At 49.6% G+C, this 27,195-nt stretch overlaps 1 protein-coding gene across 1 annotated transcript in view; it reads left to right on the forward strand.

Moving 5' to 3' along the window:
• LOC133351396 (sodium-coupled monocarboxylate transporter 1-like) overlaps window positions 1-19,086 on the forward strand; it is a 40,936-nt gene extending 21,850 nt beyond the window's left edge. Inside the window, exons 12-16 of the mRNA XM_061566560.1 lie at window positions 8,789-8,979; window positions 14,073-14,191; window positions 14,787-14,875; window positions 16,119-16,215; window positions 17,906-19,086. Of these exons, the coding sequence (XP_061422544.1) occupies window positions 8,789-8,979; window positions 14,073-14,191; window positions 14,787-14,875; window positions 16,119-16,215; window positions 17,906-17,985 (576 nt within the window). The 3' untranslated portion in view covers window positions 17,986-19,086. The remainder of the gene's footprint in view (window positions 1-8,788; window positions 8,980-14,072; window positions 14,192-14,786; window positions 14,876-16,118; window positions 16,216-17,905) is intronic.
• The last annotated feature ends 8,109 nt before the right edge of the window (window positions 19,087-27,195 follow it).

Here is a 27,195-nt window from a genome sequence, read left to right on the forward strand (position 1 = left end):
CGAGACGCCTCTCGCCTATCGCAGTGTGCTATTGGCGTTAGCGGGAACAGCTTACCTTGCCGTAAATCCGGAGGCCCTCGACTTGCTCGTCATAGAACGAATGTTGGGACTGGCTAGAGACATGGGGGTGGTCTTACCTGTTTGTGACAAAGACATTCAAACGTCCCGATGGGCCGCCAGGTGTCTTCAGGCCCACGAAAATCTACAGCGTTGATCTCAGATGGCGGCGTGGACGGGGAACCCCAGTCAGGACAGGGAACCGAAGGGATGGTCGCCGAGCACGGTTGTGGTGATTCCGGCCCGGCGATGCATCTTCAGAGGGGGATGTTGCTGCTGCAGTTCCGCCATGGAATCGGAGACGGGGGGACGCTGCGTGCCATTGATGGAGCTGGAGACCGCGTCAACGCGAGGACTGGGTGGCGCAGAGGCTGCCTTTGGTCTGTTTCCGCTGTGGCCAGCTGGGGCACTTTGCGAGGGGATGCCAGAATCGCCCTCCAACACCGATTGCTGCTCCAGCGCCCAATGCCCCTCCGGCGGCTCAACCTCAATCCCAACAGCATCCGGGCCTGTGACCGTGAACGGGGCTCGGGACCTCGCCAGGATCAAGAATGTGCCTGCTGCTGCCGAGCCTGCTGCTCCTGTGCCTCCTGTGTTGCAGCCCGCATCTCCGGATGATCCGGTGGTTGGCACGCCGCCCAAGAGGGAGCAGGAGGCCGTCCCCATTGACAGACCAGCGTCGTGGACTCGGTCCAAATGCTTGCGTTTCCATTGATCCTTGCTCTGTCAGAGTGCCTAAGGGTTGTTGCGTTTTGTTCCCTTCCTCCGTCTTGCCCCCTTTGTATATCCCCTTCTCTCCGTGTCCCCTCATTATTGCGGGTAAATTGTTCTATGGGTTGTCCCGTCCTTTAAGGCACATGCCATGAGTCCTGCTTTTATACCTCTTTATTGTAAATCTTATTCTGTGCATATGTAGGGGTGTCAGGGGAAGGATTCCCACCAATAGATGGGTTAGTGGGAGGGGTGATCGAAGAGATATAAGGAGAGAACGGGCGGGAAGAGGGGGCCTTTGGCGGGAACGAGATTGGGACGGCTGGGGACAGGTGTGGATGGAAGGAAAGGAATAAAGGACGAGACCCCTGCAATCTGGTGTTGGCTCCTACTTTACATCTGGTGGCAGCGGTGGGATCTCATGGCTACAAAGAAAAATCCCCGCGGGAAAGAGCCAAGGGAGGAGGAAGCAGGGGCCGAGGATCCTTCCCATCCCGGGCAACAAGGGGGCCTGCTATCAGAAGCAGCAGCAGGGGGCCCGGATCGCCTGGAGGACCCCATGGAGGACCGCATGGCCCGCGTGGAGAGGGCACTCCAGGAGCTCCTACAGAGGCTCCCTATGGGGGGCCCGCCAGCACCGGGACCCCCACCCCCACGCGTACTACGGGAGGAGAGGCCACGGGACCCGGAGGCCGACCAGCCGGCCGGGCAAGAGCCGCAACCAACCTCGTCACGCCAGCCGCCGCCGGTCCCGCCAAAACCCCCAGGGCTAACCACCCAACACGGAGAGCAGGTGGCCGGACGGCCGCGTCGGCTGGGGCCCGTCGACAAGTTCGTGGCTGAGGAAGAAGACTGGGAGGAGTTTGTCCGCCGATTCGAGGCTGCCTTCCACGCTCTCGAGTGGACAGAAGAAGAGGCACTACGAGCGCTGCCATCCGTTCTGGGCAAGGAAGCACTCGCCTCTTACACCTCCCTTCCCTCGCACAGCAAGACCACGCTACAGGCGGCCTACGAGGCTTTGGGGGAGATCTATTGCCCGGCGGAAGGAGCCTTTAAACGGTTCCAGGATCGCCAGCGAAGGGCTAAAGAATCCCCTTTAGCCTACAGGGGTGCACTGCTCGTGTTGGCGAGGAGAACTTTCCCTCGCCTGGCTGAAGAAGCGCTCGAGGACCTCGTGGTCGAGCACCTCATCGCCTACGCTTGCCGCGCCGGCGTTGTAATGCCCGTGGTGATGCCGGGGGAACGCACCTCGCTGTGGGCTGCCCGGACCATCCAAGCCCACGAGCAGGTCATGGGCCGGGCGCCACCCGTGGGCCCGGTGGCTGGCGCGGCGGGGGGGAACAGCCGAGCCGCTGCCGCGGCGCTACTGGGTCCAGCGACACCAACCGCCGAACCTGCACCATCGCCACAGGCTGCCTGTGGAGCAGCTGGGGACGGACCCCCGACGTCTGAGACGGAGCCATCGCTGCGGGAGGTGTACGCGGCGATCCGGGGACTGGCGGAGCAGAGGGACCAGGGGCGCGACCAACCGCCGCGTCGCTGGCAGCCGCCTCTACAACATCGCGCCGAGCCCCCCCGACGGAACGCCCCGTGGGTCTGCCACCAGTTGTGGTCGAGAGGGGCATGTGGCGAGGGGGTGCCGCACAGAGCCGGAGGCCGCCAACGTCACCTGGAACCCGCCGGGGCCGAACGCCGACAGGATCCAGGCGAGTGACGCCGTCCCGCCCGGCCTCTCGGTCGGGCCGAGCAATTATAATTCCGATGCCGCGAACTTACCGGGAGTCTCCTCGGGGTGGGCGCCGTCGGTGTCGTTCCCCGGTCCCCATTGTCCGGGTCGGGGGAAGGGGATCGCGCCGGGGATAGCGCCGGGGCCTGGGATTGCGTCGCGACCAGGGGTGGCGTCGCGACCCGGAGTGGCGTCGCGAACGGACGTGACGTCGCATCCGGGAGTGACGTCGCGGCCAGGAGTGGTGTCGCGGATCGCGCCGGGAATTGCGCCGGGGCCGTGGACCACGTCGGGGATCGCGCCGAGGCCGGAGACCGCGTCGGGAGTCGCGCCGGGGCCGGAGACCGCGTCGGGAGTCGCGCCGAGGCCGGGAGGGACGTCGCGGGCGGAGGTGACGTCGCGGGCGGACGTGACGTCGCGGGCGGAGGTGACGTCGCGGGCGGACGTGACGTCGCGGGCGGAGGTGACGTCGCGGGCGGAGGTGACGTCGCGGGCGGGCGTGGTTTCGCGGCCGGGCGTGACGTCGCGGGCGGGCGTGACGTCGCGGGCGGGCGTGGTTTCGCGGGCGGGCGTGACGTCGCCGGCGGGCGTGACGTCGCGGGCGGGCGTGACGTCGCCGGCGGGCGTGACGTCGCGGGCGGGCGTGACGTCGCGGGCGGGCGTGACGTCGCCGGCGGGCGTGACGTCACCAGTTGCCTGCGACGCCGGCGAGTTGCCAGGGGCAACGGCCCGGGGGCGGAGGCAGCCCACAAGATTGACAGTGCGCCCTGGAGCAGTTCCACGGGCCGCCTCACCACCGCTTTGCGGCAGATCGAGACGGAACCAGGGGGACCACGCCCCCGTGACAAAGGGAAGGGAGGGGAGAAGGGAGGGGCTCACGGGAAGGCCCACCCCCCAGTCCCCACTGCCCCCTACAATGGGGGGGGGCCCCCACACCACAAGGGGGGCCCATCCTACGTCACCAAAGGGGGGCAATTTGCACCACATAGAGAGCCCAGCCCGCAACCCAGGGGTAAGCCCACACTATGTAACAAGGGCGCGTTCACCCTGCTGCGACGCACTCCAAAGGGAGGAACCCCATCTTCAGTCCATTCACATCCATCCCCCATCATTTCACCATGCACCACAGGATAACGAGACGCCGCCTGGTCAGTGGCCGGACTCAGCCACACAATGGAGGAAGCTGGCAAGGCGGGTGGTAGCGGCCACGTCAGGAACCTCGGTCCTGGTCGGTGAAATCGCGGGAGTGTCGGCACGTATCTTGGTTGATACGGGGGCATCAGCCACGATCATCTCGAGCACCATGCACGAGATGCTGCCGGATAAAATCCGACCTTTAGTCCCCGTCAAGACAACGTTCATTGCAGCAAATGGAGGCAGCATGGGCTTCCTGGGCCAGGTTGAAGCCCCGATACAGATTGGGCAGCTTTCGGTAGCAGGACCCATCCTTGTCTCCGCAACATTGCCCGTACCCTGCCTGTTGGGGACGGACTTTCTGAGGCGGATGCCAATGAAAATCGATCTGGCCAATGGGCGTGTGGAAGTCCAGGGAACGCGTCTCCATTTCCTAAAGGCGGAGGGGGCCAGCCGGGGTGTACCCTACGTGCAGGCTCTGGTCAGTAAGTCTGTCTCCATTCCCCCGGCAGCCCAGATGCTGATTCCGCTGCAATATCGGTCTCCCCTCGTGACAGCCCGACCAGACTCACCCATCCTGGTGTCTCCGGCGTCAGCTGCCATGGATCGCCATGCGCTGGTGGGAGCCGAAACTATTGTACAGAGGAACCAGCATCTGTTCATTCAGGTGCTGAACACCTCTGATAGAACAGCGACGGTGCAGGAGGGAACAGTTCTGGCCCACGTTAGTCCCTTGTCACTAGGAGCCCCAGGGACAAAGCCCGAGCTTGTAGGCAGCATCAGCCAGTCCGAGGACAGAGGGGCCGAATCGTGGATGGACCAGCTGGCGGGGCCTGAGCCGGGATTGCCGCCCGACCAGAAACAGCAGCTGCACTCATTATTGCATGAGTTCTCGGACGTGTTCAGCCGGGGACCGTTCGACCTAGGGCGCACAAATCTGTCGCAGCACCACATTAACACGGGAGATGCCGCACCCCTGCGCCAAAACACATATAGAATGAGCCCAATGGAAAAAGGGCACATTCAACAAGCGGTGCAGGAGATGCTGCGGGCCGACATAATTTCTCCATCCTCGAGTCCCTGGGGGGCACCGGTGGTCCTAGTCAAGAAGTCAGACGGGTCACTGAGATTCTGTGTGGACTTCCGACGCCTCAATGCCGTCACGCTGGCCGACGCATATCCCCTACCACGTATTGACGACTCATTGGATGCACTGGCGGGAGCAAAATTTTTCAGTACGCTGGATTTATTGTCCGGGTTCTGGCAGGTCCTACTAGACGCGGACTCCCGGCCTAAAACAGCGTTCCGGACACCACAGGGCCTGTTCGAGTTCAACTGCCTGCCTATGGGCCTCCAGACTGCGCCGGCGACGTTCCAACGCATAATGGAGTTGGCCTTAGCAGGCCTCCAATGGGAAACGTGCCTCATCTACCTGGATGACGTCATTGTCTTCAGCCGATCATTCGAGGAACACATTGACCGATTACGTCAGGTATTCCTGCGGTTCCGGAACGCGAACTTGAAGCTCAAGCCGTCGAAGTGCCACCTTATGCAGTCGTCGGTACGCTACTTGGGCCACGTCGTCAGTGAGTCTGGAGTGGCTACAGACCCGGAAAAGACGGCCTGCGTGAGGGCCTGGGCTGTTCCCACAACGGTTCCAGAGGTACGCCGGTTTGTGGGTTTCGTTTCTTATTACCGCCGGTTCGTACCCAACTTCGCAACCATTGCCAAGCCCTTGCACGTGTTGACGGCGAAGAACCAGAGGTTTTATTGGGGCCCTCTGGAGGAAGAGGCATTCCAGCAGCTGCGCTCACGTCTGACAGATGCACCACCATTGGCTTTTCCGGATTTTGGCCTCCCCTTTATCCTGGACACGGACGCCAGCGATGTGGGCATCGGCAGTGTTTTGTCGCAAGTCCAGCAGGGTCGCGAGGTGGTTATCGCCTATGGTAGTCGCGTGCTTTCATCAGCGGAGCAGCGCTACTGCGTCACACGTAGGGAACTCCTGGCAGTCGTTCACTTCGTGCAGCAATTTCGACCCTACCTGTATGGTCGCAAATTTACGGTCCGCACTGACCACGCGGCCTTGCAGTATTCGCTCCGCATCGACCAGCCTTCGGGCCAGCTGGCCAGATGGATAGAGCGCCTGCAGGAGTACAGGTACCAAGTAGTGCATCGCAAAGGGACCAGACATGCCAACGCAGACGCATTGTCCCGACTGGCGCCCCAGGGCCCTTGTGCATGCACCACAGGCGGGGCACGCTGCAAGGAGGCGAGGCCGGAGGGGACAGTCATCGCTCCCGTACGCACGGCGGAGGACGCACAGGGTGAGGTCCAGCTGACCGACCACGACCTGGGGCTGACCTTGGACGATTGGCGACGGCTACAGCTGGAGGAAGCCCCACTGCGAACGCTACGCGCCTTAGCAGAGGCAGGGGGGGAGGAGTACATCGTATGGGAGGACCTCCTCATGCGATGGGACCCGACAGGGCGCCGACGATGCCTGGTAGTTCCGGAGTCGCTGCGTCAACAATTGGTTATGGACGTACACGGCCGCCAGCTGCTGCACCTGGTGGGGCGGAAGACACTGTACACATTAAAGAGTTGGTACTTTTGGCCAGGTATGACCGCTGACGTGCATCGATGGGTCGCTACCTGCGTCGAATGTGCGCGGCGAAAGCCGCCACCCCGGGTAAGCCGGGCGCCCCTACAGCCCATCACGGTGACCAGGGTCAACTAATTGGTTGCGTTGGACATCCTGGGACCACTGCCGGTCACGCCACGGGGAAATAAATACCTGTTGGTTGGAGTCGAGTACTGCACGAGGTGGCCGATGGCGTGGGCCCTCCCGGACCAAACGGCACAGACCATCGCCGATGCCTTCGTGGGAGGCTATGTCCTTGATAAGGGGGCACCGGAGCGGTTGCTCACGGATCAGGGCAGGAATTTCACTTCACAGCTATTGAAGGACGTCTGCTCTATCCTGGGCACTAAAAAGGTCCGAACATCTCCGTATCATCCCCAGACCGATGGGATGGTAGAGCGGCTTAACCGCACCATAGCGGCCATGCTGTCCCAAGTGGTGGACGAAAACCATTCCGACTGTCTTAGCGGCGTACAGGGTGGCCCCACACGCGGCGACGGGGTTCTCGCCGTTTTTCCTGATGTACGGACGGGATCCCGTTCCGCCTATTGAGGTGCAGTTGACGGACATTCCCGCAAGAGCCGACGCATGGCCGAAGGCACTAAAGACCTCCCTCATTTATTTGAGAGAGGCCCGCCAAGCAGCCGAGGCCGCATCGGCCACGAGCCAAGAGAGTAATGTACGGATACGGGAGAGGACGGTGACAGCCAAGCCCTTCAAAGTCGGGGACCAGGCATGGCTACACTGTCCTCAGGTGCTGGTTGGCCTCTCACCAAAGCTGCACCGACCCTGGAAAGGGCCGGTCGAGGTCATTAAAGCACTCCGACCGCAGTGCGTCCAGGTCCAACTGGGTAAGCGACGATGGTTTGTACACCCCACCCGCCTTAAGCCATACATCTCTCCACCGTCATCTTCACCAACATCACCACCAACATCACTGCCAACATCATCATCATCCCTACCCAGGCCAAGGTCGCCGACCACCACGCGCCGACCGGCAGGGGGTTCGGTGCCCTGTGTTCCCTTGTCACCTACAGCACCCCATGTGAGGCCTGACGGAGCGGCAGCACGAGCGGGGGCCGGAGAGACAGCGGCGCCAGGCAAGGCGACACCGGCACCACCGAACCAGGGACCGCGACGAGAGGGCCTTCGAAGGAGGGGGCCGCCACGGTCATCTGCTGCCTGTGGATGTCCGGGCTGTTACGGGATGCTGGCTGGAGACCTGGGCAGGCCGCGCAATTGATTTCGTTGTGTTATGTTGCATTGTATGGTTGTGGGGGGGGGGGGGGTAAGGGCTGTCGTCACTGTCAGTGGGGGGAGGCATGGGGAGATTTAAATGGTCCATGGGGGAGGCAGAACCGAGGACGGTTATTTTTTCTCCGGGGGGGGGGGGGGGGGGGGTGATGTAGGGGTGTCAGGGGAAGGATTCCCACCAATAGATGGGTTAGTGGGAGGGGTGATCGAAGAGATATAAGGAGAGAACGGGCGGGAAGAGGGGGCCTTTGGCGGGAACGAGATTGGGACGGCTGGGGACAGGTGTGGATGGAAGGAAAGGAATAAAGGACGAGACCCCTGCAATCTGGTGTCGGCTCCTACTTTACACATACGTGCTCTTCCATGTTAATTGAATATTAGCCGGGACGGCTACTTTTTTATTATGGGGGGGGGGGGGGGGTTGATGTAATGACATAGTGACATCTACTGGTTGGAAAAGGGAGGCACGGGTACAGGCATCACTATAAACATAATTCAATCCCAAAGGGAGAGGTTTCTGGGCCAAAGGTAAAGGGCAGGGCTGGCCGAGGTACTCTGGTAACCGGCTAGAAGGTTCCAAGAGAGGACATGTCCAGAGGCGGAGCCTAGTCGCACTTGTGGCAATATAAGCGTAGGCGTATTCGTGGTCAGTGTAGGGAGCCTTGGGTCTGGACTGCGTCGCTGCTCGCCGTCATCTTTCTCCGTCGTTCGGCCACGTGGCAGATCTCCTGCGAAGTCCCACCACCCTCGCCGGCACGCCTTCAACCAGTGGCGAGGCCGGAAGTGGGCGGACGGAACCACACTGTGGGATCAACCACGTGTAGCCTGTAGGGATGCTAATATCTACGTGTGTACTCAGAGAAGTAAGAGGATAAGGTTGGCCCATGGTGTGTCCGAATGTGAATAAAGAAGAGAGTACCCTCTACACGACGTGCCGCGGAAGTCGCTCATTACACATGTAAAAATTTCCCTTCATGATTCTATGAACTTCATGATTTGGGTTCGTGACTTGGTTGAAGATTTTTAGTTGTTTTTCCATTGTGGTATCGGTGGAATCAATCATTGTTGCAGGGTATATGCAAAACAAATCAGATGTTTTGTCGTGTTAATAATGGATTCTCACAAGCACAATTGGATGCATGTATTGTGAGCATAGGAATCTATTTGAATCGATTAATCATTGCGTGTCTAACAATTACACATAAGTGGTAATGTTGGTCTAACGTTAATGTGACTGCATGTTGTGAATATCTCTGCCATAGGGTGCTACTGCTGGTCTGGCGGCGGGGTTTCTCTTGGCCTTGTGGGTTGGAGTTGGAGCACAATTCTATCCTCCACCAGCTGACAAAACTCTGCCCTTACCTCTCAACACCAGTGGATGCCTGTGGCTTAACCAGACTGACAGTTTCCTCAATGAAACGATCGTAACCTTGCTGGCTCCGACATCTAATGGGTAAATAGTTATATTCTTTGGTTCTTTCGGTAAAGTCATGTATAAAATTAAATAAAATAATAATAGAATACGACGTTTCGGTTGCAACACAAGCAGTTATAATCAGGTAAAAATTAATGATAAAACATAGACACGGAAACAACATAGGCAGACACACATTCAGACAGAGACATACACAAAGACAAACAGTAATTCCTGCAGTCACGAAAGCTTCAAATCTATGGTAAATAGTTGTTTGCTTTTATACAGTTTTCTATGTCGCCTCCAAACTAATGAAAATGAATGGCATAGTACATATTGCTTAGTTGGAATGGTACATAGTTGCTTACCCATGATTTCACTTGAAACGTATTAAGCATATGATGAGCTCATTTGCTGGTTGTATTTTTTCTTTAGAATATAATGTACTCCTTGATTTGAAAGGACGTTATTAACCAGGTAAAGTCTTAACTGACTGTGATGTTTCCATCCTACCTGCATATGTCAGCTGTTATTTCGACTCTCTGTGTCTCTCTCTTTCTCTATGCCTCTCTCTTAGTTCTCTCATGCTCACATGTCCGTTACATTGCACTCTCATGCCTTTGGATTGCACTCTCATGCTCACATGTCTTTTGGATTACACTCTCATACTCACAGCCCCTTCGGATTACACCCGTTGGGTTGCACTGCCTTGTCGAGGAGGCCGCTATTATTCTTCTTCTTTTCTACAGTTACATGCTAATTTCTCACATTGACATCATGTTAATCTCTCACATTAACATAGCCACTTCCGTGTCCTCTAATTTCTCACATTAACATCATGCTAATCCCTCACATTAATATAGTCATTTCCGTGCCCTCATCTAGGAGGCCGCTCTCCTAGCTTACTTTTGCATTCTAATTTTTCACATTAACATCACTAGCCCCGGCCACTTCTTTATAACCCTGGAGCTACACCAATTTCAAACCTTTTAAAACAGTCTGCCTCAGCAACAGACCATGCTTTCCCACCTGATGATAGACGCTTGTGTTGCACCCGAAACTTCGTGATTTATTTTATTTTATTTAATACCTACGTGACTTTACCGAAAGAACCAAAGGGTATATGTACTCCACAAACACTTCGAAACTAAATATTGAGCTTCTTGGTTCTTTCGGTAAAGTCACGTAGTAGGGAAGTAATAAAATAATAAAAAGTAAAACATAATAAAACAATTCTCACGACGTTTCGGCCACAACGCAAGCAGCCGTCCTCAGGTGAAGAACATGTCTGTCGATAAGACAGAGTCTGAATGACACGTCCTAGGCTTGGAGCGTCTATTTAAGCTGGGAGGGAGGAGGAAGAGCACCTTCACAAAAGACTTTGCATATGAAGAGGAATTTAGCATATTTATGGGAAATGCAGGAATGCGAATAGTGCTAATTGTGAAATGCGTGGGAGGTGGGCGGGGGGTTTTCAAAGTCATATTATGCCCATGCATTATGCAGGATTAGCAGCATCAAAGGGAGGGGGCAGGGGCAGCACCAACAAAGGGAAGGAATGTTAATAGTGTGCAGCTGCAGCAACCAAACAACCACGTAACAAGCTAAAGTATAAACTACATAGTATCATCAGTATGCCAAATACACTCTCAATAAGCTGAGATACCAACCGTAAGTAATACATTACAATTCTAGGTCGCAAAAAATATAATATGCTTACAGCTAAACTTTTTAAACTTTTACCTTACATCACACAGGTATATCCCACGCTATATGCTGCCATAGACAAACCCAACATCAAATTGTATACTGTATTACTATACACTACCCTATGTCTTAGAATAATACATAGTGTAATATTACACTATGTATTATTCTACCCACCTAACTGTATACCACACTGCTGTATATTCACCATACAATCACGATACTATATATTACCCTATACATTGTATTAAACATTACACCTTAATACTATTTATATTATGATACAATATACTATACACTATATCATTGACCATCGCGTGAAAGGTACCAAGAGGAAGCAACGAAATATGTCAATGGGAGAGCAGTGCGGGGAAGCTGGCAGCGGAGCAAAGAATCCACTCCCCGAGGAGAACACAAGATATATAGTCAATGTCATTGAGTGGAACGCGGTCTGAAAGCCACCGTAAAAGCGGACACAATCAGTTAAGATCCGAAATGGTTTATTACGTCCTTCCAATGATTGCTAAGCCGGAATCCATCTTCTCGGTTGAAATTGTTTCTGTGTTTGTATATGTGGATCGCCTCATGGACGAATCTCTCATGGTAGCCAGATGGCTTGCAGAGAACCTCTGTCTTGGAGAAGTCAATATCATGTGAGCCCACTGAATTGTAACAGTGATCTGCCACGGCTGAGGTGTTTGCCCCACCGTGTTTCAAGTCTGCTTTATGTTCACGGATGCGGTCCGAGACATGTCGTTTGGTTTCTCCAATGTAACTGCTACCACAGAGGCAACTTAGTTTGTAGATGCCAGGGTACTGTATGTCTGGAACCACATCTTTTACAGACGGGACAAGATCACGGATTTTATGTACTGTGTTGAATCGGACCTGGATCTTGTGTTTAATCAGGATTTTTGAGATCTTTTTTGTGACCCCAGCAATGTAGGGTAACGTGATGGTCTTGAGAGGCTCCTCAACAGGGTCCTTCTTGATGGTTGGAGTGATGGCTTTGCGGATTGTGTAGTCGGAGTAACCATTAGCCTTAAGAGCTTGACGTACATGTTTGAGTTCACTGGCAATGTGTTCCTGGTCGGAAATGCATTGGGCTCTATGGTATAGAGTCTTGATGAGGGAATTCTTCTGGGATGGATGGTGGTGGGAATCCGGTTTTAGGTAAGCATATGTATGGGTGGCTTTCCTGTAGACAGAGTGGCTCATTGAACCATCAGGTCTCCTTTTAATTAGGACATCCAAAAAGGGTAGCTTGCCATCTTTTTCGACTTCCATGGTGAATCTGATGGCTGGGCTGTATGGAATTGATGTGGTCGAGAAATTGGTCTAGAGCAGGCCGGCCATGTGGCCAGATGACAAAAGTGTGATCTACGTACCTCTTCCATAAGGTCGGGCGTAGAGTGGCAGTCTGGATGGCGTCAGTCTCAAATTTCTCCATGAAGACGTTGGCTACAACCAGAGATAGAGGGGAGCCCATTGGGGTGCCCTCAGTTTGCTTGTAGAAAGTACATTCCAGGTGAAGTATGTATTGGTTAAGCAGTGTCTCACCAGGGGGGGGGTACCCCAGCATTCAGTCCTTGATGAACCAAGTCTTCAATGATTGCGATGGTGTCAGGTACAGGAACTTTGGTGAATAAGGAAACCACATCAAAACTGACAAGCAGGTCGTCTGGGGACAGGGAAATCCCCTTGATTGTCGATACCAGGTCAGTAGAGTTTAGTACCGCAGAGGTGGTTTTTCCAGTGAACGGCAGTAGGATTTCAGACAAAAAACGAGCCAGTTTGTATGTGGGGGAGTTGATCGTAGAGACAATGGGACGAAGAGGTGTATCTTCTTTATGTATCTTTGGCAAGCCGTATAATCTTGGTGGCCTGGCTGCAGAAGGTTTCAACGAGAACTGTTTGGTCTGATCAATTAATGCGGTTGAATCAGAAATGAGTTGGTTGGTTTTAGAGACGAGGCTGTTGGTGGGGTCTCTTTTTATTTTTGTATAGCTGCCATCGTTGAGTAGTTCTTGAATTTTGTTGTTGTCCATGATGACAGTGGCATTGCCTTTGTCGGCTGAGAGGATGTCATCCCTCTTTTTTAATTGAGCTAATTCAAATCTTAACTGATTGTGTCCGCGTTTACGGTGGCTTTCAGACCGCGTTCCACTCACAGACATTGACTATATATCTTGTGTTCTCCGCGGGGAGTGGATTCTTTGCTCCGCTGCAAGCTTCCGTTCACCGCTCTCCCATTGACATATTTGTTGCTTCCTCTTGGTACCTATCACGCGACAGTCAATGGTATAGTGTATAGCATATTGTATAATAATAAATAGTATTAAGGTGTAATGTTTAATACAATGTATAGGGTAATATATAGTATCGTGATTGTATGGTGAATATACAGCAGTGTGGTATACAGTTAGGTGGGTAGAATAATACATAGTGTAATATTACACTATGTATTATTCTAAGACATAGGGTAGTGTATAGTAATACAGTATACAATTTGATGTTGGGTTTGTCTATGGCAGCATATAGTGTGGGATATACCTGTGTGATGTAAGGTAAAAGTTTAAAAAGTTTAGCTGTAAGCATATTATATTTTTTGCGACCTAGAATTGTACTGTATTACTTACGGTTGGTAGCTCAGCTTATTGAGAGTGTATTTGGCATACTGATGATACTATGTAGTTTATACTTTAGCTTGTTACGTGGTTGTTTGGTTGCTGCAGCTGCACACTATTAACATTCCTTCCCTTTGTTGGTGCTGCCCCTGCCCCCTCCCTTTGATGCTGCTAATCCTGCATAATGCATGGGCATAATATGACTTTGAAAACCCCCCGCCCACCTCCCACGCATTTCACAATTAGCACTATTCGCATTCCTGCATTTCCCATAAATATGCTAAATTCCTCTTCATATGCAAAGTCTTTTGTGAAGGTGCTCTTCCTCCTCCCTCCCAGCTTAAATAGACGCTCCAAGCCTAGGACGTGTCATTCAGACTCTGTCTTATCGACAGACATGTTCTTCACCTGAGGACGGCTGCTTGCGTTGTAGCCGAAACGTCGTGAGAATTGTTTTATTGTTTTATTTTTATTATTTTATTACTTCCCTACTATGTGACTTTACCGAAAGAACCAAGAAGATGAATCCCTGCAGTCACGAAAGCTTTAAATCGAAATTTAAATATTGCGCTTCACGCATTAATTATCCCATTTCTTTTGGACCATTGCTTATTCATGAATATATTATTTTCATTATTGCAATAACATGTGGGCCCAGCACACCACACGATGAGATTCCAATAACATAATACAACAACAAAAAACGCAATCATCTATTCGGGCGCGGCGGGACCACTTGAAAGGGGTTTCATGAGGATATTGCTGAGGTATCCTCTGTGTGCCGTTCTCTCTCTGCAGGCTGCCTCCGGATCAGCCTGCTATAGCCAGCACCTGGTATTCTCTGTCCTACCTCTACTACAGTGCGGTGGGGACCTTGGGAGTGGTCATTGTGGGAATGTTCGTCAGTGTCCTGACAGGTAACATACTAAGATCTGATTGATATATTAATTTAACACGTAGGCTTTCACGACCAATGTTATTCATAATAAAGGTTTTTGGGTTAGATCACATAAATATAAATGTGTTAACTCACCACCACCCGACAGTTTGTCACATGAACAAAATGTGCTAAATAGCTATTCAACACAGCAGTGGTGAGTAAACCCACAACATTTACAATTTAAGTACAACGTTTTACTGGTGATTAGAACCAGCGTCATCAGGCGATTTGCCAGAATTGTGACGAAGTCATCCTGCTTCTGGTCACAAATAATGCTAAATTATGTCATCACTATGAGCCTATCAGATGCAAAGATTCGAAACGAGATTATTGTAATGATATAAATTATAATGGTTTATTTTCATCTGAAAGTATGCAGGACATTTTGTATTTTATTATGTTTTATTTGTATAATTTTATTATTTTCCTTCTACGTGACTTTACCGAAAGAACCAAGAAGATATGCAGGACATATTACTAAAAATCTCACTAGAATATGCCTGATATCAGATTCATTCCAGAAAATGGAAAGATCGTTTGAAGCAGAGCTGTGTGCTGTTGTTTGTCGACAGGTGGTAGGAAAGGGAAAGAAGTTAGCCCTTCCCTTCTCGTGAGGTCCTGTCTCCCGTGCAGTTGGAGGAAATCACATTCAGATACTGCAGTGAGTACTACGACGACTAAACTGTGATGGCCGATAAGGAGCTGTGACGGTATCGCCACGTTGTTGCCGTGATGTATATTTAGGCTCTCTGTGGGACGCCTTTAGAGCACTGGTATGTAATATTTTGCTTCCACATCAAGTACAGGGCGCCACCACTCTGCACTTCGCCGGTGGTCGTCATCCCTTTATTCTCAAAATCTAAACAGTGGTCTGATTGGTCAATGCGAATCGATAGGCACATAAATGAATGCAATATATTAACTGTAATAATTGTTCGTCAGCACAATTCCCTTCTTATTTAATTGGGATTATCCATGTTTGGATTCGTGGTATATTGGTTAGTGCACTACACAATTAACCGGGCATCCTAATTTGGATCTATAGCCATAGCTAACATAAGGGACAAGTGATATCTGAACTGGTAGATGGCAACAAGTCCGCCCTGACCAGTAGGAGATAGTATGGACAAACAACCCTCATGACCTTCACTTTGAGAGGACGCTTTCAATGAGCAAAGGGCTGTAACAAAAATATTAATAATTGGAGAATCGAACTGATGGGTTTTATGGTTCGGTTTAGGTAACCGAAAACAGGAAAACGGTAGGTCATAATAGTGTTCATTAGTAACATGTTATGGGGAATCGTGTTTTTGACCTCGGTTTGCAGCCCGGGACAAGTTTACCATTCCACATATAACAATAACATGACACGTACTTAAATCGTTAATGTGAGTACAATACATAATTCAATGAGAGCATAACCAATTAGTTAGCATGTCAAAGAGTATTCATGAAAATTGCTCTTGACTTCAAGGTAATATTGTATTTTACCCCGATATATTGTATACATTATGTCATAGTTAAAGGTTAATTATCTTAAGAAACAATTAATGTGTCTATCTCATAGTCTATTTATGTCTGTGTCTGTCTATATCCCTGTGTCTGTCTATTTCATTGTCTCTCTGTGTCACTCTATGGTTCTCTATCCCTATGCCCTTCTCTGTCTCTTTGTCTCTGTGTGTACGTGTCTCATTACTCCATGCTACAGAAAGCATACATGGTTGTCGTTTACGGTTCACCAACGACAATACATGTACAGTTATTTCTGATTAACGATGGCACTTTTTAGTTCAGTTCAACTTCCTTATTATTATTGTGAAATGTTTATATCAATATGTATAAAGCAGGTGGGATATATGTGTGTTATTATAAATCACCATTGCACATTCTTCATTGTCCTGCAGGTTGTGGAGAAAGTTGCATCGGCTGCAGTCCCAAGCAAACCACTCGGAAAATGTCACACAGCAAGCATGGGTACAACCAACCCCAGTTTTGATATTGGTGAGGCAATGTAAAGTCGAAGCAAGACCAGTCTCTAATGAGTTATTAGGACTTTAGCTAAAGCTATCATTGGCAGTGCTTCTGGCACTGTATCACTATCGCTGCCATGTACACAGGGGTTCGTTCTTGTACTATCTTTGGTTCCAAAGCACAAACTCAAATGACAGACAAACATACGGCATTGTTTCAATAATTCACGACTGGTGTGATGATTTGAAAACTATTGTAAATCCGTCATCTGTCAATAGGCAAGTCTAGCAAGCAATAACAAATAATAGTCAATCCTTTAGACATTCAATTAAGTGCTTAGATCGGCAATGGGGAGCAGCCAGAGCACAACCAGCACCTACACATTATTCACAACACTTCGTTATATTGGAACAGTATATGGTACACTGACATTTTAAACAACATCCCTTCTTCTGGGCAGTGAGATGACAAGTATGGAAATTATGAATTCATGTCGAATCAGCTTGCTCTATGTGGTGATATTAAATGGTAATTTGGAATATACCAGCCCGTGATCACTTACTGAATTTGAATTAGGTTATGACAACGATGCTGTGACAATCCTGAGGTGTTTCCATGAGAATATGCTCAATTTTACTTGTAATTTAGGTTAGTCCATATACATTTGAAAAACTATTTCTTAAAAAAAAAAGTGGCATCTTGTACTGTATGTCAGATATTAATATCCACTATTTGCTTTTAGGTAAAGATAATTCTAATTTAGCATCTCCTATACTAAGATCTGTACTGTAAACATCTGCAACGTCACAGCATGTCCATGAAAGACAGCCCAACAGCTTATTGGGCCTTTCTTGCTGAAAGACATAAAATATATCTATCAGCTTGCAATGGTGACATGTAACAACCAGTCGCTGGTCACTTCACCGACATTGTCTATTGCTATTGTTATTCTAATCTCAGTTGGAAATGAAATCCTAAACGTCTTGCATTCTATTCCAAAGGCATGCTCTTCATCCATATTAACATAATATATTTGTAGTGGATTCAACTGAGTCGCAGACGTACGTACTCCTTGGAGGCAACACATTTATTAATACCAACACACTAACACAAAGGGGTAACTGCCCCTTTACCAGATAACGACCTATGGTGGTGGACCACCAGGCTAACTACACTAATTACACTGGGAGTAGCTGCAATGGACAGAACCCCGGCTTTGGTCCAGGTCCATGTGTTGGTGACTATTTTCGGATATAGAACGTAGAACGTAGATCTTCAGGATAACAACAGCAACGCTGACCCCCGGTCCCTCTCGGGACCCAGTTTATATCCTCAATGGTCGTGGCTGGCTCCGCCCTTGGCCTAGACCACCTTCTCTAATCATCTACAGTGAGGGAAAAAAGTATTTGATCCCCTGCTGATTTTGTACGTTGGCCCACTGACAAAGAAATGATCAGTCTATAATTTTAATGATAGGTTTATTTGAACAGTAAGAGACAAAATAACAACAACAAAATCCAGAAAAACGCATGTCAAAAATATTATAAATTGATTTGCATTTTAATGAGAGAAATAAGTATTTGACCCCCTCTAAATCAGAAAGATTTCTGGCTCCCAGGTATATTTTATACAGGTAACGAGCTGAGATTAGTAGCACACTCTTAAAGGGAGTGCTCCTAATCTCAGCTTGTTACCTGTATAAAAAAACATCTGTTCACAGAAGCAATCAATCAGATTCCAAACTCTCCACCATGGCCAAGACCAAAGAGCTCTCCAAGGATGTCAGGGACAAGATTGTAGACCTAAAAAAGGCTGGAATGGGCTACAAGACCATCGCCAAGCAGCTTGGTGAGAAGATGACAACAGTTGGTGCAATTATTCGCAAATGGAAGAAACACAAAAGAACTGTCAATCTCCATCGGCCTGGGGCTCCATGCAAGATCTCACCTCGTGGAGTTGCAATGATCATGAGAACGGTGAGGAATCAGCCCAGAACTACACGGGAGGATCTTGTCAATGATCTAAAGGCAGCTGGGACCATAGTCACTAAGAAAACAGTTGGTAACACACTACGCCGTGAAGGACTGAAATCCTGCAGCGCCCGCAAGGTCTCCCTGCTCAAGGAAGCACGTATACATGCCCGTCTGAAGTTTGCCAATGAGCATCTGAATGATTCAGAGGACAACTGGGTGAAAGTGTTGTGGTCAGATGAGACCAAAATGGAGCTCTTTGGCATCAACTCAACTCGCCGTGTTTGGAGGAGGAGGAATGCTGCCTATGACCCCAAGAACACCATCCCCACCGTCAAACATGGAGGTGGAAATATTATGCTTTGGGGGTGTTTTTCTGCTAAGGGGACAGGACAACTTCACCGCATCAAAGGGACGATGGGCGGGGCCATGTACCGTCAAATCTTGGGTGAGAACCTCCTTCCCTCAGCCAGGGCATTGAAAATGGGTCGTGGATGGGTATTCCAGCATGACAATGACCCAAAACACACGGCCAAGGCAACAAAGGAGTGGCTCAAGAAGAAGCACATTAAGGTCCTGGAGTGGCCTAGCCAGTCTCCAGACCTTAATCCCATAGAAAATCTGTGGAGGGAGCTGAAGGTTCGATTTGCCAAACGTCAGCCTCGAAACCTTAATGACTTGGAGAAGACCTGCAAAGAGGAGTGGGACAAAATCCCTCCTGAGATGTGTGCAAACCTGGTGGCCAACTATAAGAAACGTCTGACCTCTGTGATTGCCTACAAGGGTTTTGCCACCAAGTACTAAGTCATGTTTTGCAGAGGGGTTAAATACTTATTTCCCTCATTAAAATGCAAATCAATATATAACATCTTCGATTTAAAGCTTTCGTGACTGCAGGGATTCATCTTCTTGGTTCTTTCGGTAAAGTCACGTAGAAGGGAAGTAATAAAATAATAAAAATAAAACATAATAAAATCAAATAATTCTCACGACGTTTCGGCCACAATGCAAGCAGCCGTCCTCAGGTGAAGAATGAAACACCACCAAGCTTGGAGCGTATATTTAAGCTGGTTTGGAGGGGGGGGGGAGGTGGGAAGAAGAGCGCCTTGACAAAATAATTTACAGTGCATAATAACAAATAGTATAACATTTATATGCTTAATACAATGTACAAAGTAATATATAGTATCGTAATTGTATAGTTAACATATAGCAGTGTGATACACATTAGGGTGGGTAGAATAATACATAGTGTTATATTAAAATGTATAAGGTGGTGTATAGTAATACAGTATATAATTTAATGTTGGGTTCGTCTATAGCAGTATATAGTACGGTGTAGACTCGTGTGATGTAAGAGAATAAAGTTTAGCTGGAAGCATATTATATAATTTTTACGACGTAGAATTGTAATGTATTACTTACTGTTAGTAACTCAGCTTATTGTAGAGTATAGTAAGTATACTGATGATGCTATGTAGTTTATACTTTAGTTGTTTATGTAGTTTATACTTTAGTTTTCTACGTGGTTGTTTAGTAACTGCAGCTACGTACTATTAACATTCCTTTCCTTTGTTAATGCTACCCCCCTTCCCTCTCCCTTTGATGCTGCTAATCCTGCATAATGCACGGGCATAATATATAATTTTTTACGACGTAGAATTGTAATGTATTACTTACTGTTAGTAACTCAGCTTATTGTAGAGTATAGTTAGTATACTGATGATGCTATGTAGTTTATACTTAAGTTTTTTATGTAGTTTATACTTTAGTTTTCTACGTGGTTGTTTAGTAACTGCTGCTACATACTATTAAAATTCCTTTCCTTTGTTAATGCTACCCCCCTTCCCCCTCCTCTTGATGCTGCTAATCCTGCATAATGCACGGGCATAATATTAATTTGAACCCCCCCGCCCACCTCCTACGCATTTTCCATATGCTAAATTCCTCTTGATATGCAAATTATTTTGTCAAGGCACTCTTCTTCCCCCCCCCTCCAAACCAGCTTAAATATATGCTCCAAGCTTGGTGGTGTTTCATTCTTCACCTGAGGACGGTTGCTTGCGTTGTGGCCGAAACGTCGTGAGAATTATTTTATTTTATTATGTTATATCTTCTTGGTTCTTTCGGTAAAGTCACGTAGAAGGGAAGTAATAAAATAATAAAAATAAAACATAATAAAATAAAATATTTGATTATGTTTTATTTTCATCAAAATAAAATATTTTATTATGTTTTATTTTTATTATTTTATTACTTCCCTTCTACGTGACTTTACCGAAAGAACCAATAAGATGAATCCCTGCAGTCACGAAAGCTTGAAATCGAAATATATAACATTTTTGACATGAGTTTTTCTGGATTTTGTTGTTGTCAGTGAGCAAACGTACAAAATCAGCAGGGGATCAAATATTTTTTTCCCTCACTGTAGCAGGATCTCGCCCCGACACGTGAACACCCCTAGCCTCCACTTGGGGCCCCTGTGTAGACTTTACCCGGCACTTGTCTTCTAGGGTCAACCAGAGTGCCATGGCCTACATTAACCCCATTCATGGCCGGCATTCTCTCACTCCCACCGATAGGGGACAGAACTGCACACGCACCGAGCCCCTCTAGGGCTGGTACTACATCCACATATATGGGGTGTCTGCGATGTCAATACATTGCATGCTGTGCCTCTTTCCCCGCCGCCCGCGGAGTGGTGAGGTCACGTTCCAGGCGCTGCTCTGCAGGCCCAAACCCCTCGCGGTCTATCTCCTGACCCGCCTCTCCCGGAGCTGTCTGGGGGATCACCCCTCCTCATCTTCCTCCTCCGAAAACCTTTTGGTAGGTTGTCTTCGTCTCGTATACATTTGAATCCTATGCAAATCAAAGCAGTAAGTATTTTCACTTCTGGTACCAGATGTAGTGTGTATTTGACGAGGCACACACTGCAGTCTGGAGGCACCATGATTTATTAACACCTTAACAGGCTTACAAGTTAACCATACTCAGGGCTATTCTAGACCCCAAAAAGGGAGAGGGGGTCCCTGCCTCATTGAGTCCCTACGACCGACGTTCTTCGGCTCCCCCCGATGCGACCACACACGGACAGCTCTCCCGCTCGACCACCACGATCGCTCTGCCTCCGTCCCTTCTATCCTCCTCGAGCATGGCCCCGCTCCGCCTCTCGCCACGCCCCTTCCTCGGTCTCTCCCGACGGAACCAGAGCCAGTGTGACATGGCCCCCCGGGCTCCCATTTCTGGACCCCCTTCATCACTCTATATCGGCACGTCCTCTCTCTATCTCCGACGGGACCCCGCTTCGCGGGCTTGCTTCTCCGATGAGTCCCCGTCGGCCCCCATCGAGAGGTAAGTGCGCATTCACACACCTGTTGGGGTCATAGTAGGCTTATACGCCACAGAGACGCTATTTACGTCTCTACATCTACACTACATACAGATGTACATTAACAATGGGGAAAAGGGTGTAAGTACATAACAACAACACGAGAGGAGAAAGAAAAATGCAGTAAACCTTGAACGCTCGGAATCCCCTCCATCACCAACATCTCCCACCCTAACCCTGTAACAACACCCGCAAGCACAATAAAGGCTAGGTTCAGCCAACAGTCGATACAACTTACCGAGTGCGACAAACAACTGACGGTGTGGGAGTGTGTGTGCATGGGGATCACAAAAACCGAAGAGTTTTTGATCGAGTCCTTGTGGCCGGGCCCCCAGGGGAGGTGGGTTTGCTCTCCCTGGAGGTCCCGGGGGGAATATGCAAATGTCCCTGTCGACCCCGGCTCCTCATAAAGAGCAGTAGGCTGGGTTGACAGGTTTTCCTCTCCCAAATCCAGTAGAGACGGCGCAGGCGGCGGCTCGGAGGACGTCAGGCGTGCGGCACCTGAGGCCGGGATCACATGACTCCGCTGAGGGCCAACCTCAGCGGGCACACACCTTAGCTTGCCCGACACATCTGACACTCGGTGCCTGCGGTGTGGAGATGGAACAAACTCGCGTGGAGTGATGAAAGGCTTGAGGCGTGAGGGATATACAAACCAACTCCGCCACCCCAAGTGGATCTGGACACACTGTGGTCGAACGACCCGAATCACATCAACCTGCTCTCTCCAGGGTTTGAACAACTTGGGTGACGTACCCACCAGTACCTGTGGACAGTGCAACCAGGCTCTGTCCCCAGGTGCCCACTCATGTGCAGAAGCACAGAAACCCTTCAGCTGCTCATTGGCCAATTGGCACGAATGGAATTTACCCTGGAAGCTTCCCGCGCTTCAGAAAGCTTTTGAAGGATGAAGCGCATGGAGCCAGAATTTTTTTTATTTAGCCTTGTTGGGTGCGGCTCGTAACTGAACATCAATCGGGGGGTCGTGTTCTCTTCCATACATAAAAAAAACGGTGAGTAGCCAGTGGATGCGTGAGGGGCCAACCTATATGCAGATAGGACTCTGGGAATATGCAAATCCCAGTTGTGTTGGGACTCGCTGATCTGATGGCTCAACATGGAGGTCCTGTGCAGCCGCTCAACCATGCCATCGATCTGTGGGTGGTATGGTGTCATGCGTAGTTTCTTTGTTCCCAACAAATCGCACACTTCTCGCAACAATTTTTAAGAAAAAATGTTGCCCTAATCGGTCATAAGACGTTCGGGAGCACCCGTGTCCATTAAATAGCCATTGAGGAATGCCTCAGTGATGATCGTTGCCGCCGACTGGTTGTGGAGCGGCCAGGCCACAGGCCATCGTGAAAAATACTCGATATATACTTAGTCCCATGAGGGGTAGTGGGAAATGGACCTAGGATGTCCAGAGCAACTAGTTCATTCACGCGGAAAACCTGAATCGATTGCAACGGTGGACAACAGGGTTTCGCCAGCGGCTTCCGCCGCGCACACTACACACACCCTTTCATCAAATTAGCGACGTCCTCAGCCATGCCAGGCCAGAAGAAGTCCAACTTAAGTGTGGCCAACTTCTTATGCACACCCAGGTGCAACAGGCGCTCGTGTACCACCCAAATTACCTTACCCCGCAGGGCAGTGGGCATAACAATGTTATAACGGCGCAACCCTCTGTCCCAATGCATGACCAATTTGCCTCTAAGAATAACAGAGGCGACACCCCATTGATCCCCGCCCCCATCAGTCTCTCTGGCACGGCATCACATTTTAAGCAGGGAAGCATCTTTAACCTGGAGGCGCCCCCATTCTTCGTGGTCCAACCCAGTGACGGCGTCAGGCACCACCGGACCCTCGGCCACCTCAGATATTACAACCTCGGGCCGACACTGCATGGGGAGGGGCCAAGTGCTCATTGGGTGGCTTACAGTGCCCGGAGCCCAAAAAACATGCTCACCCGTAGCTTATTGGTAATTGCGACAGGGCATCAGTGTTTGTGTAACGGGAGCCTATGCGATAGGTAACTTTAAATGAGTTGTCCTGGAGGACCTCCAACCAGCATGAAAGTTGGCCAGAAGGCTGTTCAACACGCAGTGCGTACTGTAGCGCTGCACGGTCAGAGCGCACCTCAAAGTGTCTACCATACAAATAGGGGCGATACTGTTGCACAAAAAACACAATAGCTCACAGTTCCCGGCGTGTGACACAATACCTTTCATGTGCGACAACACTCTCGATGCTATTGACAACTTGGGACATAACAGCTCTATTTCCGGTGTTACTAGCGTCTGTATCAAGGACGAACGGCAAGGAAAAGTCGGGGTAGCGGAGGGGAGGGGCGTTCACCAATCCATCCCAGAGCGCAACAAATGCGACCTCCACCTCCCCCCAATGGAATTTATGTCCGTTTGCCGTCAAGGTGTGGAGAGGTTTGGCGATGGTAGCGATCCTGGCGACAAAACGACGGTAATAGGACGCAAATCCTATGAAACTGCACACCTCCCCCACCAACGTGGGGGTCGGCCAAGTTCGAACACATGCGGTTTTGTCTGAGTCAGTCACAATACCCAATTCGCTTACTATGTGGACAAGATACCGAACCGATTTCTGGAGGAAGTGACACTTCTGTGGTTTAAATGTCAGGTTGGCCGCACGCATTTTGAGAATGACAGCGCGTAGCCGTTCCAGGTGTTCGTCAAATGTATGGCGAAAATTATAACATCGTCGAGATATATCAAGCACGATTCCCACTGGAGACCAGCCAGAACCATAATTTTGGTTCTTTCGGTAAAGTCACGTCGATATAATCGCTGGAACAAAATTTATTTAGTTTTATATCTACGTGACTTTACCGAAAGAACCAAAGAGGATGGATCCCTGCAGTCACGAAAACTTCAAATCTAGATTCAGCCAGAACCAGTTCCATTAATCGCTGGAACGTAGCCGGCGCAGAATGAAGACCCATTGGAAGCCGATTGAATTTGAACAAGTCCTGTGGCGTATGAAAGGCTGTTTTGGGCTTAGAGGCTTCGTCTAGCGACAACTGCCAAAACCTGGATAGGAGATCAAGAGTGGAAAATAACCACGCTCCTGCTATAGCATCCAGTGAGTCATCCATTCGAGGTAGAGGGTATGCATCAGCAACTGAGATCTTATTAAGCTTATGGAAATCAAAACAAAAGTGCAAGCTACCATCGTGATTTTTACCAAGTACAATTTGGGCTCCCCATGGGCTGGTGGATGGTGAAATAATGTCCGCGGCTAACATTTTGTCAACCGCCAGCCAAATGTGTTCTCTTTCCATAGGGCTCAGCCAGTTGGGATTCTGCCAGATAGGAGCGGCGTCACCCGTATTAATATGATGACTCAAAAGCGTAGCGCGGCCGATATCAAATTTTCCTTTGCTAAAAACATCCGAAAATTCGCGCAACGCGCTTTCATTTCCCCCTCTGGACCTCGGACAATTCCGCATTCTCCGAACAAAGCGTATCCATCCACCCCTCATCAGGAGTCTGGTGCAGCCGTGTATTTGACGCGGCACCCACACTGCCAACGATGCTTCCCTCATGAAGTGCTGGCGATGCATGAGCTAGCACGATACCTTCCTGGATGACCGGCGTGTCTAACCCTGCGTTAAGAACCTGAATGAAGGCTTTCTGATCATTGGATACCAACGTCTGGGCCCCTACTAATGTCAATCCACGACTGGTTTTATGAGAAGGTCCCAAGAGGATTCCTCCCGCTGTTGCCCCCTGGTCTAGCGGCTTCCGCAATCTTAGGGGGGCCAACATTTGCGTGCCGGGGGGAATCTTAACCATTCTACGTGCAAGTGCTTGCACGATAGCGAGAAGGAGAAGGCAAAAATGCCATTCGACGGCCGGATGATAATTCCAGGCACCCCTGGTCAATCAAAATTTGCAGGGGCATCCTTCCCAGAAAATTTGTCCCGAGCAGGCAAGGAATAGCAAAGGACGTTGAAACAAGAACCTGTCCCGTCAATTTGACATCCACAATGCACACCTCCGCTATTATTCTCCAAATAATGCCCAATGAGCCGCCGTTTGCGGCGAAGCACAGAGCTTCGACAGGGCATAAGGAACGACAATTAGGGGGCAAGATATTATGAATCAACTCTGAAATGATGGTCGCTGATGCACCGGTGTCAACGAACATCCTAATTTCAACCCCTTCTATCAATCCAATAAGACCAGACGAACTTGCGGTCGCGGCCACCACTCGATAGGTCAGCTCCAACCACTGACCCGGTCGGAGTGGCTGGCCGGCCCGATCAAAGTCAAAATCCTCCTGCACCGACGCGCGACCGGAATGGAAACCAAACGCACTAGATGGGTGAGGTGGATTCAGGGGCCAAGTGTGGAATGTGTCGCAACTCGCCTTAGGGTGCAGTGGAGCGAAGGACGGTCGGGTGGATGATGACAGTGGTCCGGGGAGGCTGTGTCGTTGCACGCGGCAGCCCAATGAGACGTTCCCCAGCAGGCCGCAGCTGTAGCACACGATGGGGCTGCTCCCGGGATGAGGAGATGTCTTCCGCCGTCGCTGGTCGTCCGCCCGTCGCACCATGCCGTCTCCTCGCCCGCCTCCACTCTGGGTCGATGCGCAGGCTAGGACAGGCTCCACGTCTTCAGTTGTATCCCCTTGTGCCGTTGCAAGAGCTGTTGAGCCTGAATGCATCTTGCAACCTTGATAGACAAGTCGACTCCGTCATGGTCCATCCTCGGAAAGGCAGCCATTGCTAGAGCCGGCATTACCCAGTGACATCCACGATGGCACTACATACGTGATATCCACAATGTAAGTACATCGCACACCGTGCCTCTCTCGGGCCGGCACCACACAGTGACATCCATGTAGTGACATCCATGATGTCACTACATATTTACCAAAAACATATTGTCTCTTTAATATTAGACAAGCAACAATTATTGTGGACGTTCTTCACTGACATACATTTGCTGCAGAGTACAGTTGCTGTTTCATTAAATTGAATAGTAACTGAAATGCTGATCGAAGAAAGACTGGTGTTAGTTTTGCATGTGATCCTATGCTAATTCTCTGTTTTGAGATGGGGCTTCAACCCTATAAACAGTTCTTTCACAACATTGATGGGCACTGCGATATTTACTGTGTTATACATTATGCACAATGAAGTTCAATATTTTTTTTACCTCGTCTACAAGTAATTAAATACATATGGCATTGTAATACTTTGTCAACCTTAAAGTTTTCCAGTGTTATCCAAAACCCAAATGTGCTAAAGCAAACCCGTAATATGAGTGTCCCTTTCCTCTCTAATTTGAAAATATATTTTTAAAGCATCGGCCTACTATGTCTATCATTTATGTTATGAGTTGGTGTTCATGATTTAGATGGTGCACGTTTTGAGTTGTGCAATCCCTACGGTAAACGTTTTCTTTTTTCCACTCTACAGGTCAGGGGGCAGGTCACACTCTAAAAAAAATAGATAGTTCTTTTCCCACAGATATGTTGTTCTAAACTTCTAATTTCAATAGAAATGTAATTCAATGAAGAGTAACGTGATATTGGTTGCTAGCATTGTATCGATATTCCAGATATATTACAAATGATATTTTTTGTAATGTCACCCAGGTTGCCAGTGTA

The sequence above is a fragment of the Lethenteron reissneri genome, chromosome 37 (assembly GCF_015708825.2).
Source record: "Lethenteron reissneri isolate LAM-NWPU_2019-01 chromosome 37, ASM1570882v1, whole genome shotgun sequence".
NCBI lineage: Eukaryota > Metazoa > Chordata > Hyperoartia > Petromyzontiformes > Petromyzontidae > Lethenteron > Lethenteron reissneri.